Below are 15,696 nucleotides of genomic sequence, written 5' to 3' on the forward strand. Positions count from 1 at the left end.
GCTGTCCCACAGCTTGTCTGGTCGCAATCAATTGATCTTATGACCTTAAAAATTTGCTTTAGGTGAATGGATTTCAGATGTGAGAGCAGCTGCAGCTCACAGACTGTGTAGAACCTATATCTGAGCACTTACTGGATGATATATTATAGATACGTCTACAGTCTTAGAAACAAAGTGGCCAACTAGAACTATATAGTGTTCTTCAGCTTGTCCCCGTAAAATAACCCTTTTTGTTCCAGATAGAACCTTTGATAAAAGTTACACCTGAAACCCTTTCAGAAGGTACTACCCAGAACCCAACATAAAGGGTTATACCTAGAACCATATGTGAAAGGTTCTAACCAGAGCCCCCTATAATAGGTTTTACAGAGAACCTTTCTATGGTATAATGCTTCCATCCAGAACCCTCTCTGGGGGTTCAATCCATAACCTTTCCACCTTCTAAGGGTGCTGACAGGAACCCACTCAGAGGTTCAATAGGGAACCCTATTATATCCCAAGGGATACATCTAAAACCAACAAGGGGTTTTACCAAGAACCATGTTATATTCTAATGGTTTTATTCAAAATCCACACAGGAGGGCTCTAAAATGGTGATTAACTAAATTACCTATGGATTTACCATGGATTTATTTGATTTTATACAGTCTATGTTTACCAATCATGGTTTTAGTCTTACAGGTTAGTCTGGGGCCAAGGGAACCACGTTCAGCAGCCTTGGGCTTCAAGAGGCTCCAAAAGGGCCAGGGCTGATGTGGTCCAGCACAACCCACACCACTATCATTCACAATCATGTTTATAGTGGATAGAGATTTTGTAAAATCAGAACTACTACAGCATAGTATTTTAATGGTGCAGTAGAGTTAGGAACTGCAACTTGGTTCCAAATCAGAACTAAATACAAAATGCCAAGTACCGGGTACCCGCAAAAACAAAAAAATTAAAAGACTGTGTGGTATTGTATGGCATTAAATGATGGTAACGATATCTACTATGGCAGAACGCAGGTCAAATTATTCAATTAAAGGGAATCCAGATACACTTACATTTAAAAATACCATTTGAAATATGGGTAAACATTTGAATAATTGAGGGTGAGGATCGTTTAACACCTATGCCTCAACAATCCTTTAAGAATCTTTTCTTCTAAAGATGAAAAGGGAATCCTTAGTCTTACAAAGAACACTTTGCTAATGGTTCTGGGTAGAACCTCAATCCTCAACGCCTTGTTTTCTAAGAGTGTAAGTGTAGGTACACAGTACACTAATTCAATAAAATACATGGTGGAAGCTGCCCACTTGCCAAAATAACAGCCTCAAACATCCTATATTAGGCTAATGGTGGGTGTAAAATAGCATGACAAAAGTGAGATTCAGCGGATTTCTTAAACATTGTAAAACATGTTAAATACAAAATATTTTACAAAACTGTGAGAATAAGCCAATATCCATCTCAACAGACTATCAAACTGCTTAAATATGATGACTGATGCAATTATAAAGCTGATGTGATGCTAAAGAACTGGCATCAGCCAAAGAGATTGTTTGCAGTCTGCAATGGTGGAAGAAGTATCCAGGTCCTTTATTCAAGTAAAAAGGTAGCTTACTTATACCACACTGTGAAAATAGTCTACTCTACTGCATGTAAAAGTCATGCATTCTAAACCCTATTTAGGTTTAATTGTGTATCCTAAGTATCATCAGTAACATTTACTTATAGCCTAGTATCAAAAATTAAAGTAGTTATGGTGCAGTAAAAATGTTCCCATGTAGCGTTTCACTGATAATTTTTGATGTTTTTAGACTAATATCACTGTATGTTACATTTTACTGCTGTATATGTGTAAGATTGTGCTCATTTTAACTGCTTGATTGTTGGGTGGTTTAATCCACAGCAATGCATCATATTGTATAAGATCATCATATAATAGCAGTACAATATTTTGTGGAAAGAGTGTAATAAATAATATTTCCAGGGGTTCTTTCTTTTTAATGTTTATGTGGGCCAACACTGACAAGAGTGACTTGACAACTTCAGTGAAAACAGCAGCACATGCTCTGACTCCGCCCTCATTCTGCATTCAACCAATAGCGTGTTAGAAAAGTATCCGGAAGTCCCGCCCACAGGGAAGATACAGGCAAACATGGCAGCTACCACCGACAGCAACATGAACATCTCAGCGTCTATCGCAGGCATTTTGAGCGAGGAACACTGCCCGGAACACTTGCAGGTTTTAAAAACATTCACGACCGCGTTACGGGACAAGGAATACAGGTGCGGACAAAGTCAATTTGTGCCTTTACGAAAGAAACGGAGGGTGTTAGCTTACAGGCTAAGCTAGCCGCTGCGCACTATCAAATAACATCCGGCGTACGTTTATGTTGAGGGTCCATTGGCTACCGTTACTCAGGTTTTTGTACCACTGTGCTAATAAACAGTGAGGTGGAAAGTTATTTAACCATTAACTGCAATATAATTTATATTAGTTAACCGCTGTTACTCACAAAGACGACTGACAAGCTCGTTATGGTTTCAGACATTTCGAGTTATCAAGGAAAAGCACAGGTGCAACTAATTAGCCTCACTAATGATGGCGCAGTTGATAGTGTTATTATCTAGACCCAGTGTTTAGTAGTAGTACACTACATGTCACTAATTTAACTACAGTTTGCAGTAGTTGGCTGGCAGTTTACCTACTTTCAAAACCTAGTAGCTTTTTCAGTGGTGAATTACTCTGAGTCATGTAGTTTATGTAGTTTATTATAAATTACTTACACTGTTGTCATGATGCTTTTCAGTATGACATAATGCTACAGCTCATCGGGCACAGTTGTCATTTATTGTTAGTCATCTGCCCTTTGACTAAAATGCCCTCTGGTTTGCAACCAAGATGTCTGCAGTCAAATACTATGACTAAGGTTTTTAGGGTTGCAGCAATATACCGGTTGTATACCTGTTATATTTCATTGCAGTTAATTGAATTCACTGTCTTAAACTATAATTGTGCTTTGGCAACACATGTTAAATGTCATGCCAATAAAGCTTTTTGAATTGGCATTTTGTTATTATATTGTGTGCTTTTTCTTATCTATGATATTGTAAATGAAAGAAAAATATGGTTTCAGTTTTCAATAATAGTAATAAAACATTTGTTCACCCAAAATTACCCTTCTGTTTTCATTCCTTCGAGGGTCATTTTGACTGATAGTGATAATAATTTTGAAATACAACGATACTTTCTTCTAGGGTTGTCGTACCGTGTAAATCTCATACTGTCGCAGTCCTATTTCCTAATCCCACCCCAACAATCCCAGCCTCTCCTTAAAACACATTCTCAGGCTGCCTAGGTAGGGATTGGCTTGCCCCAGTCCCTAAAACAAACACACCTAACCACTTGATTCAGTGTCAAGTGTGTTAGGTGTAGTTTAACTGCTTTTTATTGTAAAATAGCTAGTAGTTTGGTAACTACTGTTTAAACGTACTTTCCCCAACACTGCTTACACCTGCTGATTAAATGTCTGCTGAGGAAAAAGTCCCATTCATCTTAAGTTTCAATCCACATTTCCCCCTGTTGGCCCTCAGTCTTGGGTACTACTGTTGTAAAGTAACTGTCCTTCCTTTTTTTTTTCTGGTCAACTTTGTTCTCCCAGGGACACTGTGGAAGAGGAGGCATTCTCCAGCCTTCTGAAAGTCTTGTCCCGACTGTGTGATGAGCTTCAGGCTGCCAGCTGTGACAATCAGGACCTGCAATCCATCACCCTGCAGCTGCAGCTGACCGCTGAGTGCTTCAGGGCTCAGAGGAACGCCTGTGTCCAGAGCACTCGCAACCAAAGTCTGCTCAGGTAATACAATTAAAAGATGGTAGAATATGAGACAGATGTATTAACTTAACAAATTCTGTCATCTCGAAAGTGACTGCAGAGTACAATCAACACCTCCTTGGCAAAGCCTGAACAGTAATTCAACTGTATTTTGCAAAATTGTAGGTGTTATTACAATTCAATTTTACTAGATTGCATTAGACAGGGTGTGTACATGTTATTGTGTTCACATTATTTGACAAAAGAAATGTGCAAGGAAGCGACTCAACATACAGCAAGCACATAATGTATTTTTCCGCTTCTTCTAGGGAGCTTGGTTTCATTGATATATCCTTTAAACTCCTGAGCCTCCTTCAGACCACACGTCTGGAGAGCAGAGATAGCATATTTGAACGTAAGTCTAAAAATCTGGAAATTGATCGTTGAAAAATTATCCGATACATTCAGCAACTCTTTTGAATACTGACCTTCCTCTTAAATCATCCCCTATGGCCCAGCTCTTCGTTGTGGGATCCAGTTCCTCGGTAACTTATCGGTTGGAAACCAGATGTGTAAAGATGACATTTGGCGGCTGAGCTTCCCAAATCTTTTTCTGTAAGTTTCGTGTGCTTCAGTTATGTTTTTTGTAGCGCAGCAAACAACTCTGTTACATAAAATACATAATTCATGCTGTCATTAATTTTGTAAGTTTGCAGTTAACTTTTTGTGTTGGTATTCTGGTAACTCATTGGGCCAAGTTTCATGTCATGTAAAGAGCTCAGTGTCTCTTCCACACTAAAAACAGTGTCAATTTGAGACACAGGAAACCTTTTACTTTTACTATAATACATATTCTGTTTCAGTATCATTATTTGTAAAAGCTTTTCGCGTTTGTCCTTACACTGAGTGAACCCAAACATGTGTAAACAGGCAGCTGCTCAGTGTTGATGATGAGAAGGCGGTGAACTATGCCTCTATGGTACTCCACACATGTCTGGATGAAGCCAAGGTGGAAGAACTGTCTGATCCACAGAACATCCAGCTTGCACTCAGGGTGATGGAGCTCTGTAGGACTCAACCCGACCTGGACTGGACGTAAGATTGTGTGTTTATGTGTGTAAAGCAAATGTTGGTTTATATGTCTGAAGAGTTTGCAGTGTGTATATCATATTAAGGAATCACTAACTATGATATGCTACTTCTTTATTAAGTTTTATTTGGTATTCATATATTTGCAGGGTTATCATTGCTACCCAGTATTTCCTCAAGTGCTCAGCTCTGGTGGAGAGCATGTACTCTGGGATGTCACACCATGAAAGGTACTTTATTTTTATGTTTTTCCACTTAGGGCTGAATGATTCTGAAAAATTTGATTATTTCAATTTATTATTTTTGACTGATATTACAATTGTAATATAATTTGCATGATAAACAGGAATGGTAATTTTAACATCCTCGTTGTCATTTTCATAGAATAACACATTAAATGATTACAGTGTGATTTTTGCAGGGATCTGTACCAACCAAAAATTTTATTTAGAGTCTGTAGAATATGATATGTAGGGCCAGGACATCTCTACAGCATGACAGTATTACTTATAATGTTTATCTGAGATCAGGAGTGCCATGTCAGCATGAATAGATGGCATCTTGACAACTGTGCAACAGATTTAAGCTGGAAATGTCAGATCAAAAAGAAGGCCCAACCCATTATGGATCAGTGCATCAGACTGTATTTCAGTCAAAGTCTAACAAAGGCAGAAACTGTGTCTTTATGTTAGAGATAACATAACAATCGGTCCTCATCATTTAAGGAGAAAACGCCCAGCTGCAACTTCACAGGCTTTATTTGAGCAGCTGCTGGCTGAAGGAGAGAGATGGGAGTTGGTCAACCTCTCCTCGTTGGCTACTATAAAAGGAGATTGTCTGCTCTAATGACATAACTGCAGCAAACAAAACTACAGCTTGACAACAGTTATGAATCCTCCCCCTCAGTCAGGACAGTGATCCTATCTCGTTATCTTGAAAAGCGACATAAATTAACCTGTTATCATGAGAAAACAAATTATTAACTGACATAAAAAAAGATTGCAAGCAAGGCTTGGCTCCTGTACTATTCTGTGCTGTCATTACACAGACACTGATCTTATAATAAACACTGTCCCATGAAACCTCTCAAAGAAATTCTCTGATACTGCAAAATAGTTGTATGCAAGTTGTTGAAAGCTGATATGACCTATAAGGGAGTACTACCTCTTACACATACAGAATAATGTCTAATGCTTAAAGGTACTATAGATATGTGATATAGGTGTGTGTGTGTGTGTGTGTGTGTGTGTGTGTGTTTTCAGAGTTACCCTATTAGAGCTGCTCATTGCCCAGCTACAAGAGGAACACTCGAGGGACTGTGGCATCCCTCCCAGTGTGGCTTCTTTCCTGGCTAGTTCCTTCCACACAGGTTGCGGAGCTGTGCTGACTCTCGCCACTGGCTCCGCCTCCAGTGATGAGGTACAGATAGTAAACCTGACTGATACATGTAAACACAGAGAAGTATGTTTTGCAGGTCTGTGGAGCTGGTGTTGGTATGATGTGATTTCCCTCATGAAGAGCATAAACTGAGTGTATCATTTAAAGAGCTCTCTATAGTTTTATTTATTTATTTTTTCATTTCATTCATGGTCCAACTCACAAGTCCACTCCCTTAAATGATCTTACATTAAGCATCCTTTCCCAATTTGACCAATTTTGGTTGCAATGCCTTGCAGGTCCTGCAGGAGGCACTGACAGTGATTAGCCTGCTGGATGTGCTGTGTGAGATGACCTCAGACCACAGGCAGTTCATGTTCCTCCAGGACCATCCTGACCTTCTAGTGACCACTGTTGGTAAATGAAAACATACACTAAAAAAGCCGCTCTGACCGGGTTCACAACCGCAGTTTGTGGATCCATTTTGGCCGTTTTATGGTAAATATGTCAACTGATCCAGATTCTCATCAAATCACCGACAGAAACAAATCACAATTCCTGCACACAACCCTGCCTCATATTGACAACAGTAAAAACACAGCAGAGTTCAAATACAAATAGGTTTGACATGAATGACTGTATCAGGTACTTAACATCATGTCTAAAGTACATTTTTGAGAAATTAAAACCCATAATTTCACATTCATCATTTGAATAATAAGATGTAATAGCTTGAACTTAAGCTTGGGGTACATCTTGCTACTCTGTATGCTGTCTCATTTTTCACTCTTACCTTTTTTCCACAGCACTCCTGGAGCAGGTGCATGCTATAGGGAAGGCCAGTAAGAATATTTTCAGTGCTGCTCAGAACTTCTCCGCATTCGGTGAAGATGGGGGCCCCTCCTCCCATTCTCCTGTCATCAGCTTCAAGGCCCACCTCATCAGACTGATAGGAAACCTCTGTTACGGCAACACCAACAACCAGAACAAGGTATGTAATAAATGGATAGTTTCACACTAACATATTACGAACAAATCAAGAGCTGTAAACAGGAAGTCGTACGGACTAACAGGTACCTCATTTATTAGACAGTTTGATGATGTTATCCTGAATTATCATGGACCCACGTGGAGAAATAAAATTTCACTCAGCAAAAATCCCCCACTTCTGGTAATGCATGGTCATATTATGATGGCTACCAAATCACTTGACATAAATATATATGCTTCAATATATATACTTCATATACAGTTCTCTTATTAAATAGCATGGTTGTCAGTTCCCAATCAGCAGATGGATTCAGTAGTAGTTGACCTTAAGAATTCATGCAAAAACTACAACTCTAACATCAAAAAATTCTGAAGTTGGTCCGTATGCATTTACATCAGAGACAGATTCTATCAAAGTTTGCTTGGAAGCAGAGACTCTCCTTTTCAGGTGGATATTTATTCAACAGCGGAGTCTGATTGGCAACTTTCAAACAAACCAGTCAAAATTTTGATTAATTTTAAACCAAGCAGGTAAGGTGTGAATGTACCTTTATTAATTGATGGCTTGATTTTTAGTAGTTGATTACTGATGTCAAATTTTAACAGCAGACTTCAGCACTGATTTTCCACCGCGATCAGTTTTTGGGGCTCCCCAATAGAAGACCCAGAGCCGAGGCAAAGTGGTGTTGGTTTGGCTCTCAAGCGCTACGTGTGAACTCAAATGCTCACCAGTTCATATTTAACCAAATTATGGTCCTCAAGATGTTAACGGCCGGAGAAAGTTAGGGATTTAGAAAATGAAACTGCAGAGAAGATCTAAAATGAGATTGTTATTAGCTGGGATGCTTATTCATTACTTTTTTTCTTTGGGATCTGTGGGCTTTTTGTGAGCACTCTTGATCGGTTTAATGGCGTCAAAGGTCAAGAGGAGGGTGAGAGATCTGTGGGGCCCTCCTGTTCTTGCTTTGACAGACCTATCTGTACACCAAATTAGCATGTTCAGAGTGCGGGTTCTAGTAGTGGGCTGTTGTGTCAAACCCCGTGATCTCCTGAGGGCCGAGGACAACTGAGGACTGTAAAGGAGGGTAATGTCTAATGAAGCGTGAGGTTGTGTGTTCCTGTGACTGCAAGCTTACGAGTTCTTTCAACACAACAACTTGGTTTTGCACTGAAATGTGAAACATTCCCTCCCTTGCCTCTGTGATTTTATCAGTTTCCTTCCATCGCCATCTGTCAGCATCTCACTATTAACATAAAGCAAAGACAGATAACAAAGCGAGTGGGGAGGAATTGGCCTCTATCTGTGGCACATTATAGACTCAGTCCTACTTAATAGAAACAGATTTGTGGAATGCTTGTGGGATGGCCACCCTCAGTTGGCCTCTCTATAATATTTATGGATGCTGATCTGTGGTCTGTCAGTGGTTTGAAATCACCCCATATCTGTTTTCACTAAGATCTCTTCCAGTAAACCAAATGTCATTCTGTTCACCTTTGGGAGAGATTGTAATTTAAGATGCGTGCAGAGGGCTGAACTGCATGCACCGGACTGAAGTCAGGGTCCAGTCGCTTGTTATTCATCTCTTTATGGGTCTGGACATAATGTTAGCAACTAAAGATAATCGTTTTGAAAGTGGAAAATCAGACCTGGGTGCTTGTACTAGTCAGCGACTTTGTTTCTTTGACAGTTTCAATGACATTTCCATTTTGTGAAACTCAGCACTTGGTCTCGTTCTGGAGCTCCCAGCAGTGTGTTTGGAGGGTAACCACAAAGGCAAGAAGAAGGCAATAGCAAGCAAAGACAATAATTAAGCCTATAGAATCAGACACATGATACAGAGCAGATCACCCTGTTGTGACGGCCTCAGACAAACCCACAACCACACTGCTGCTTTTGCATAGATGTGAGGCTCTGCTATGGACAGGGACACTTAGCTTGGATACATTTCATGCCTCTAAATGATTTTGTACTTGTTTTCTCTTTAAAAAGTGGTTACTGGCTAGACTGCACTAGTCAACCAAATCCTTCAATTCACTGTGACTTTTCTATGTAAGATTTAAATGGTGTTGATGAGGCGTTTCTTGGCTCTTTTTTCAGAGAGAATGGGCCGTCTGTGCTGGTATAGATGGTCTTTTCATAAACTAGGCTGTCTTTTTTGTAGAAGACGCAAATACTTTTTAAATTGGTGTGATATGACCAGAAAAAATGGAGGAAAAAGACTGTGGTATTTGCTTTTCCTCAAGAGGTAGAAAACTTAGAACTACCAGAATGCACTGTGCCGCACCGGACTAATAAATGCTCCCGCTCAGGGACGACATAATGTCAGTAGCCTCTCCAAAAACACTTCAGTGACACAAAGCTGGTTTAAAATCAGCAAAGCATCCCTTTAATACTTGCTTTCACCTATTGCTTTGAAAATGCTATGAGAGGCTACGAAAACTTACATTTTGTTTTTCACAGAAGTTATGTCAGGTTCTGTATTGCCCTAAGGATGCTTCATCATGACAAACAATACAGAACGCCTTGATACATGATGTAATATAATCACAAAACAAATAGCATATCCAGATACTCTGATTAAAATGAGGCTTTATTGAGCTAAGGAAGTTGTCAACACAAACATTGCTCCAGAACTGGTTTTAAATAAATTGTGATAACTAATGGAAATTTGTTAGCAATGCCAAACATGGAAAGTGAAAACAGACATGTTTACAAAGTCCATTTTTTTACGTCTTACTGAACTTGTCTCCTCAGGTGAGAGAACTGGAAGGCATCCCCCTCATCTTGGACAACTGCAACGTTGACAGCAACAACCCATGTATCCTTTTGTTAACATAGCTTGATGGTCTGGAAATACGAACCCATCTGTGTTTATGTACATATATTTCAAGTTTATCTAAATCATTGTTCATATTTATGCCCAGAAGTCATCTTAGGCCTTGTGTATTTTATCCTGGCACTTTTAGAATTGAATTTGGCATGTTTGCACAGGAAAGCTGGTGGGTTTGCAACCAAACACAAGTGTTGCATCAGGCTTTGATTGCTGCAGTGTGTGAAGCCTGGCGAACCAAACCTGTTGAAATCTTCACATTGTGTTCACCACCTCTCAATAGATCTCTGCTTGCAGCTGGTCAACAGTGTTGACTGATCGGCTGCATTTATTATTAGGGTTTGCTGTGGTGCTTGTAAACGCTGCTCTTTGTTGTGAGGAGCATTCAAGTCAAGTCTGTTGTTGTATCAAATAGTTCAAATAGATCATCGTAAAAATGTAGACCACAGTGCTGCTCTTGTATTAAATTGTCTATGTGTTTCTGATGTTTTGTCAGGCCCTGATTACATACATGAGGGAGGCAGAATATTATAAACAACTCTCAGTAGGATACAGTGCAACATCACTAACAACTCTGACAAACTGACCTTGTTTATACTTGGTTTTCAAATGTGTTGAGACAATCAAATCACAAATGCACTATTAAATACAAGTTTGAATGACCACCAATGTGCAGGATGTGGTGGTTGTTTTGGTGACAGCGTGCTAATGCTTTATAATTTGCCTATTTTACAATGAGTTGGACAAAGTGTTGCGTGACCGTCCATCGTTTTGCCATTTGGAAGGAAATTTGTTGGATTCTGCCAACAGTGATATCTCCAGCTGCACCAACACAACTGCCAACATGACTGGCGAGAGTAATAACAACTGTGCGTGGGGCCCTTTGACATTCTAGTGACTCAGAGAGCTACAAAATGTGCACCATTGGGCCCATTCCCAGCCCCCCCAACACACACTCCCTACCTAATTCCACTCTGTTTACTTGTTAATGCCAAGAGAGTTAAAAAGAGGAGAGTGACTGCGTCATATTGCCTCATATCATTGGTGTACAACAGTAAAATGTGCAGTAAAGGTTTAAAGTAAAAGGTTTGAACTTGCTGAAAATCTCAAAAGCTGGCGCACTGTCATGGGGAAGCATCTGCAGTTAAACTTGGGTCGGAATATATTTTACGTGAAAAATAATGATATGGGTGACAGTTCAAATCTTTAGTAAAACACTATAAGCAAATTCTTTTTACCTGAAAATGTTTGATTGTATATTGGCTTCGATCCATTCCAGCATACCCAAAAAGTTGAATGACACCATCCCTTTATTTCTAGTCCCGTCTGCTGTAACTCTCCAGCATCGCAGCTCATACCCTTTAGCTCCAATGTGGTCAAAGACTATGTCTCAGCCTTCATTTAATAGCCTTGGTTCTTACAGAGGGCCTGTCACATTAAGTGCCATCCCAAACCAATTAGCAGGGTGTGGAAGTGGGCCTTAAATCCCTCCAACAGCAAACCTTCATCGATGCTGACTTACTGACATTCTGCAGCGTCATGTTGTGTTTAAAATGGAAGGTGCACTGTACAAATGAAGTTACACGAGACTACCGGTACAAACATAAACTGCTCAAACTAATATAGACATTTAATAATGTCATACAGATGTTAACAATTTAAAGGCTGCATTGTGTTCTGGATCAAATGTACCTTTCTCTTGTCAAAAAAACAGAACTTGTTCATTTGATTGTTAAGTTCGACAGGCTTTGAGAACATGCCGATTACTGTTTTATTTGGAGTCCACTGCTGGTCACTGAGCTCCACCCCATAAGTTGTTCTCATCTCCAGCCCCTGCTGGGCATCCTGCTGCCAGTTGGTATTAGCTGGCTAAAGTGAGGGCATTGTGCCAGATTGTCTTTTAACCAGGCCAATAGTCTGAGCTTGGCCTTTGTCCCTTGTGCCCGTTTCCCATACATGCTTACACACACACATGCACGCACAACCCACTCCATCCACCTTTTTCATGTAGGTGTCAGCATTTGTTTCTGTCGAGAAAAAGACTGTCAAAGAGAAACACGTTTGTTGATTTATGCGGGAAACTTGAGAGGGGGGAGCTGAGAATGTTTTGTATCACAAAACATAACTTGTCTGCGAAACTCGTTTGTTTGTTTGGCTGTCTGCGTACTCAGTGACCTGAGGAAAATACCAGGCTCTTGGGTATTTGACATCCTGAGTTGGACTTTGAATATGTTTTGCCTGTTTTGCTCGTACCACTGTTAAGTTCTCTACCAGTCTGTTTTTGATAGTTTTTTTTACATATGCATTTTTTCATGAAGTTGTAAATGCATCTTGTGTTCCAACTGCTATACACTCATGTCTAGCATTAAGTATGAATTTAGTGTTGTTTTTGTGGTCCTCTAAACTGCTATTATGACATGAAATGTTTTCAAGGTTATGAATTTCGTGTGTCTAAAATATAGGCTCAAAATACCATAAAGAACCATAGTTTAATTCTCTAGAATTGAAATTATCACGTTACTGTCCCTAACCGGATACCTCCAGTTATCAGCCAGTGGGCCATCTTCGCCATCAGGAACCTCCTAGAACACAACAAGCAGAACCAGGAGCAGATTGCCGCCCTGGAACGCCAAGGCAGTGCCGACTACTCTGCGCTGAGGGAGCTGGGTTTCCTGGTGGAGGAGCGAGACGGAAGCTTGCTGCTGAAAACTGTGAGGAAAGACTCTTGAACACCTTAGAGGAGCGGCCAGGAGAGAGGAGGCCTTTGACCCGTGAGCAGGTTTTCACGTGAAGTATTTATTTAGAAAGGATTAAAGTACATGTGCACACGTATATACTTGTGTGAACATGTACTGCTGTTGTGCTAGATTAATGTTATTTAATGCTTTAGCTTCATCTGCAGGTCAATTACCTGTTCATAACTAAACACATACATTTTGTGCCTGTCCAGAATAACTGACAGCCACACTGCCGATAGACTACATAGAAAAGCGCTTTAGATTTAGATATTTCTATAAGAGAGGTATGTATAATTTACTTTCCTACCTCAGTAATGCTTGCACTCATGCCCAGATGGGGCTCATGGTATTGTTGAAACACAAAAGGCCCATGGGGTCCCCCTGGTATAAAAACAGGTCAAGACATCAGGAGCGCTTGTTTTGTCTTGACCCGAGTCTGGGAAATGAAGAGTTTGGGAGAGGCAAGCACACGCTGGTACCTTTGGCAGAGCTGATGCTTTGTGGTTTAATCCAAAGACAAAGAGCACCACAGTGTCCGGGCTTTTCACTTTGCTCAGACACTGATGGTACCAGCAGGGGTTGGGGTTTAATCCCAGGCCCATAGTGACTTCTGCAGTAACTATGAAACAGAGAATGACCAAAACATGATGTAATCAACCCCCTTACCACCATACCTACTTAAATGGTGGTGTCGTTGCCAGAGGGACAATTAAACACTTAAAAAAACTTTATCTAAACAGGCATGATATTATTAATATAATCTAAGGAACTAATAACTGACGCTATGCATGTTTTGTAATTCAAAAACATCTCTCAGTATACAGCATGAGCTTTGTTGCTGGATCTCTGCTTCTTGTTTTAAGGTTATAATAGTAAGGAGTTTCATACTCAACATAGTCTTATAACTTCTTTATCTTAATCCTCATCATCTTATGGCCAAAATACATAGGGCACGGATGCAGCATCTTTTTTTTTTCTTTACAAAAGGCTTTGCAGCTCTCCAACAGGTAAAAACTACATAGAACTGTATAAAAAAAACCAACTACAATCTGTTGTAAAATGATTACAATAAATACCTCATTGTACCAGAGGCAATATGATGCAACCGTGTGAATGTGTATTTCACATCAAAATAAATCAATCAAATCAATGCATGTAGATAAACCAATCCAGATAATTAATTAAGCACCAGATGATATAGCCTATATGCTTCCAAACCCTCTATAACCAACTGCATTTTCACTTAGCAAAACTAAATACATACACAGTAAAGCTAGTCTGTGTAGCTTCTTGACAGGCTGCGTCCATGCCCCATGTGTTTTGGCTATTATTCTTAAAGGAATGAATCATCTGCAAAATGACCATTTGCATATTAATTACTCACTTTGTTACCTTGAATTTGTGAGGAAACTTTTTTTCTTTCATGCCTCCACAGTGAACGGAGAATCCAAAAAAGGCAAACATTCTTCATGAATGGGGTCCACATTTAATAACGACATTACATCAAAACATCTGTTTACAAACTCTCACACAACTCATGTAGTATAAGCGAAGTCATGTGGTCATAGTCGTATGCTTAGTACTTCCCAAACACATGCATTTTTAGAAGTTGCATTTCATGAAAAATATCCGCCTTTTTTGGATTTCCCATTCACCATGCGAGAAAAACGTGTTCTTCACAAATTCAAGGTAAAAATGGTTATTTTGCTCGTGAAGTTTCCTTTTGATCTTCTTTTTCCATCATATTGCATAGTACTGTAGATAAATAAGGGATGGGGACCGATGGCATGCATCATAGATCATTAACCATTTAGTTTTACACCTAAGACTGCTTCTCTTTGCTGTATTTGACTTGAATTTGACTTTCTTAAAGATTTAGTAAATACTGTGCTTCCTTTTTAGCTGTAGCTATGTGTTTGTGTTTGCATGTGCTTCTTCTTTTGATAATAGTTTGTGCTTCTAGATGAGTAGACGATGGATGAATGCATGCTGAAAGTGTATGAATAGTGAGTGAGTGAATGAATTAATGAGTGAGTGAGTGAGTGAATCAGACCATAAGCATTAGTTTGCAGAATGACATCCCTCCCTGCTCCTCCCATTGCTGGATAAGCTGAACAGTCCTGACACCTCAACAATGCAGCGCTTTACTGGCCTGCCCACACCCTGCTCCACCCTGTTTGCACTGCCTCTGATTTTTAATGACAAAATGTATTGAAACAATCGGCTGGACTCTCCCCTCAATCCGCCGGCATAGTAAAGGGAGCTTATGCGGTTCCGGTCCCCAGGATTTCAGACAGCTAACAAAACAGCTGTTACTTGCGCTCGACTGGCTGGCTGCAATGCTTTTCAGCCCCACAGGAAAGAGGCTGTGCAAGTCAGCCGGGCTGAATTAGGTGGCATGGCCGCGGCCGCCTGTTCACCTCCTAACACATTAGTACCACATCAGTCAAGGCCAGGAGTTCTTGTGTTTCCCATATCAGCATTTTAAACTACAGGCCTCTACTGTATTGTATCTGTGCCTTCTTGTTTGATATTCGCCTTCAGCAAAAAAAACATTGTCAGGGTGTAAATTATATGCTACATGTTTGGGTCAAATAATGTTCATATAATGCTTAATAAAATATTGTGTGTGACAAACAGCTTTTTTTGTAATGATTTTAATAAGGCCAATAGACCAAGTCACGGTGATTGTTTACAGTAACTTCTGGGTAGAAAACCCAACGTCACATACATAAAATGTACTCTCTCCCCCCTTCAGTTAGTGTGTAGGATAAAGCAGTCACAATATTCCATATATTTATATAGCGTACACCTAAACTGATGTTGATTTTTTTAGGTATCTTAAATACATTTGCTGCAACCCTCGTCTAC

At 39.9% G+C, this 15,696-nt stretch overlaps 1 protein-coding gene across 1 annotated transcript; it reads left to right on the plus strand.

The window, feature by feature from the left end:
* Nucleotides 1–2,108: 2,108 nt before the first annotated feature.
* atxn10 (ataxin 10) lies at nucleotides 2,109–15,462 on the plus strand. Its single transcript, XM_033615374.2, has 11 exons — nucleotides 2,109–2,274; nucleotides 3,651–3,842; nucleotides 4,130–4,215; nucleotides 4,319–4,415; nucleotides 4,731–4,895; nucleotides 5,039–5,119; nucleotides 6,152–6,308; nucleotides 6,566–6,683; nucleotides 7,073–7,257; nucleotides 10,012–10,075; nucleotides 12,632–15,462. Exons 1-11 carry the CDS (start codon nucleotides 2,144–2,146, stop codon nucleotides 12,814–12,816), a joined length of 1,461 nt encoding a protein of 486 aa, XP_033471265.2. The 5' UTR covers nucleotides 2,109–2,143; the 3' UTR covers nucleotides 12,817–15,462.
* The last annotated feature ends 234 nt before the right edge of the window (nucleotides 15,463–15,696 follow it).

The sequence above is a fragment of the Epinephelus lanceolatus genome, chromosome 23, assembly GCF_041903045.1.
Source record: "Epinephelus lanceolatus isolate andai-2023 chromosome 23, ASM4190304v1, whole genome shotgun sequence".
NCBI lineage: Eukaryota > Metazoa > Chordata > Actinopteri > Perciformes > Serranidae > Epinephelus > Epinephelus lanceolatus.

Bases quoted from the DNA above. Each gene is read 5' to 3' on its own strand.
- atxn10 (XM_033615374.2), top strand. From the start codon at position 2,144: ATGGCAGCTACCACCGACAGCAACATGAACATCTCAGCGTCTATCGCA. The intron at 2,275-3,650 runs GTGCGGACAAAG...TTGTTCTCCCAG, and splicing joins TTACGGGACAAGGAATACAG to GGACACTGTGGAAGAGGAGG. The intron at 4,216-4,318 runs GTAAGTCTAAAA...CCTATGGCCCAG, and splicing joins CAGAGATAGCATATTTGAAC to CTCTTCGTTGTGGGATCCAG.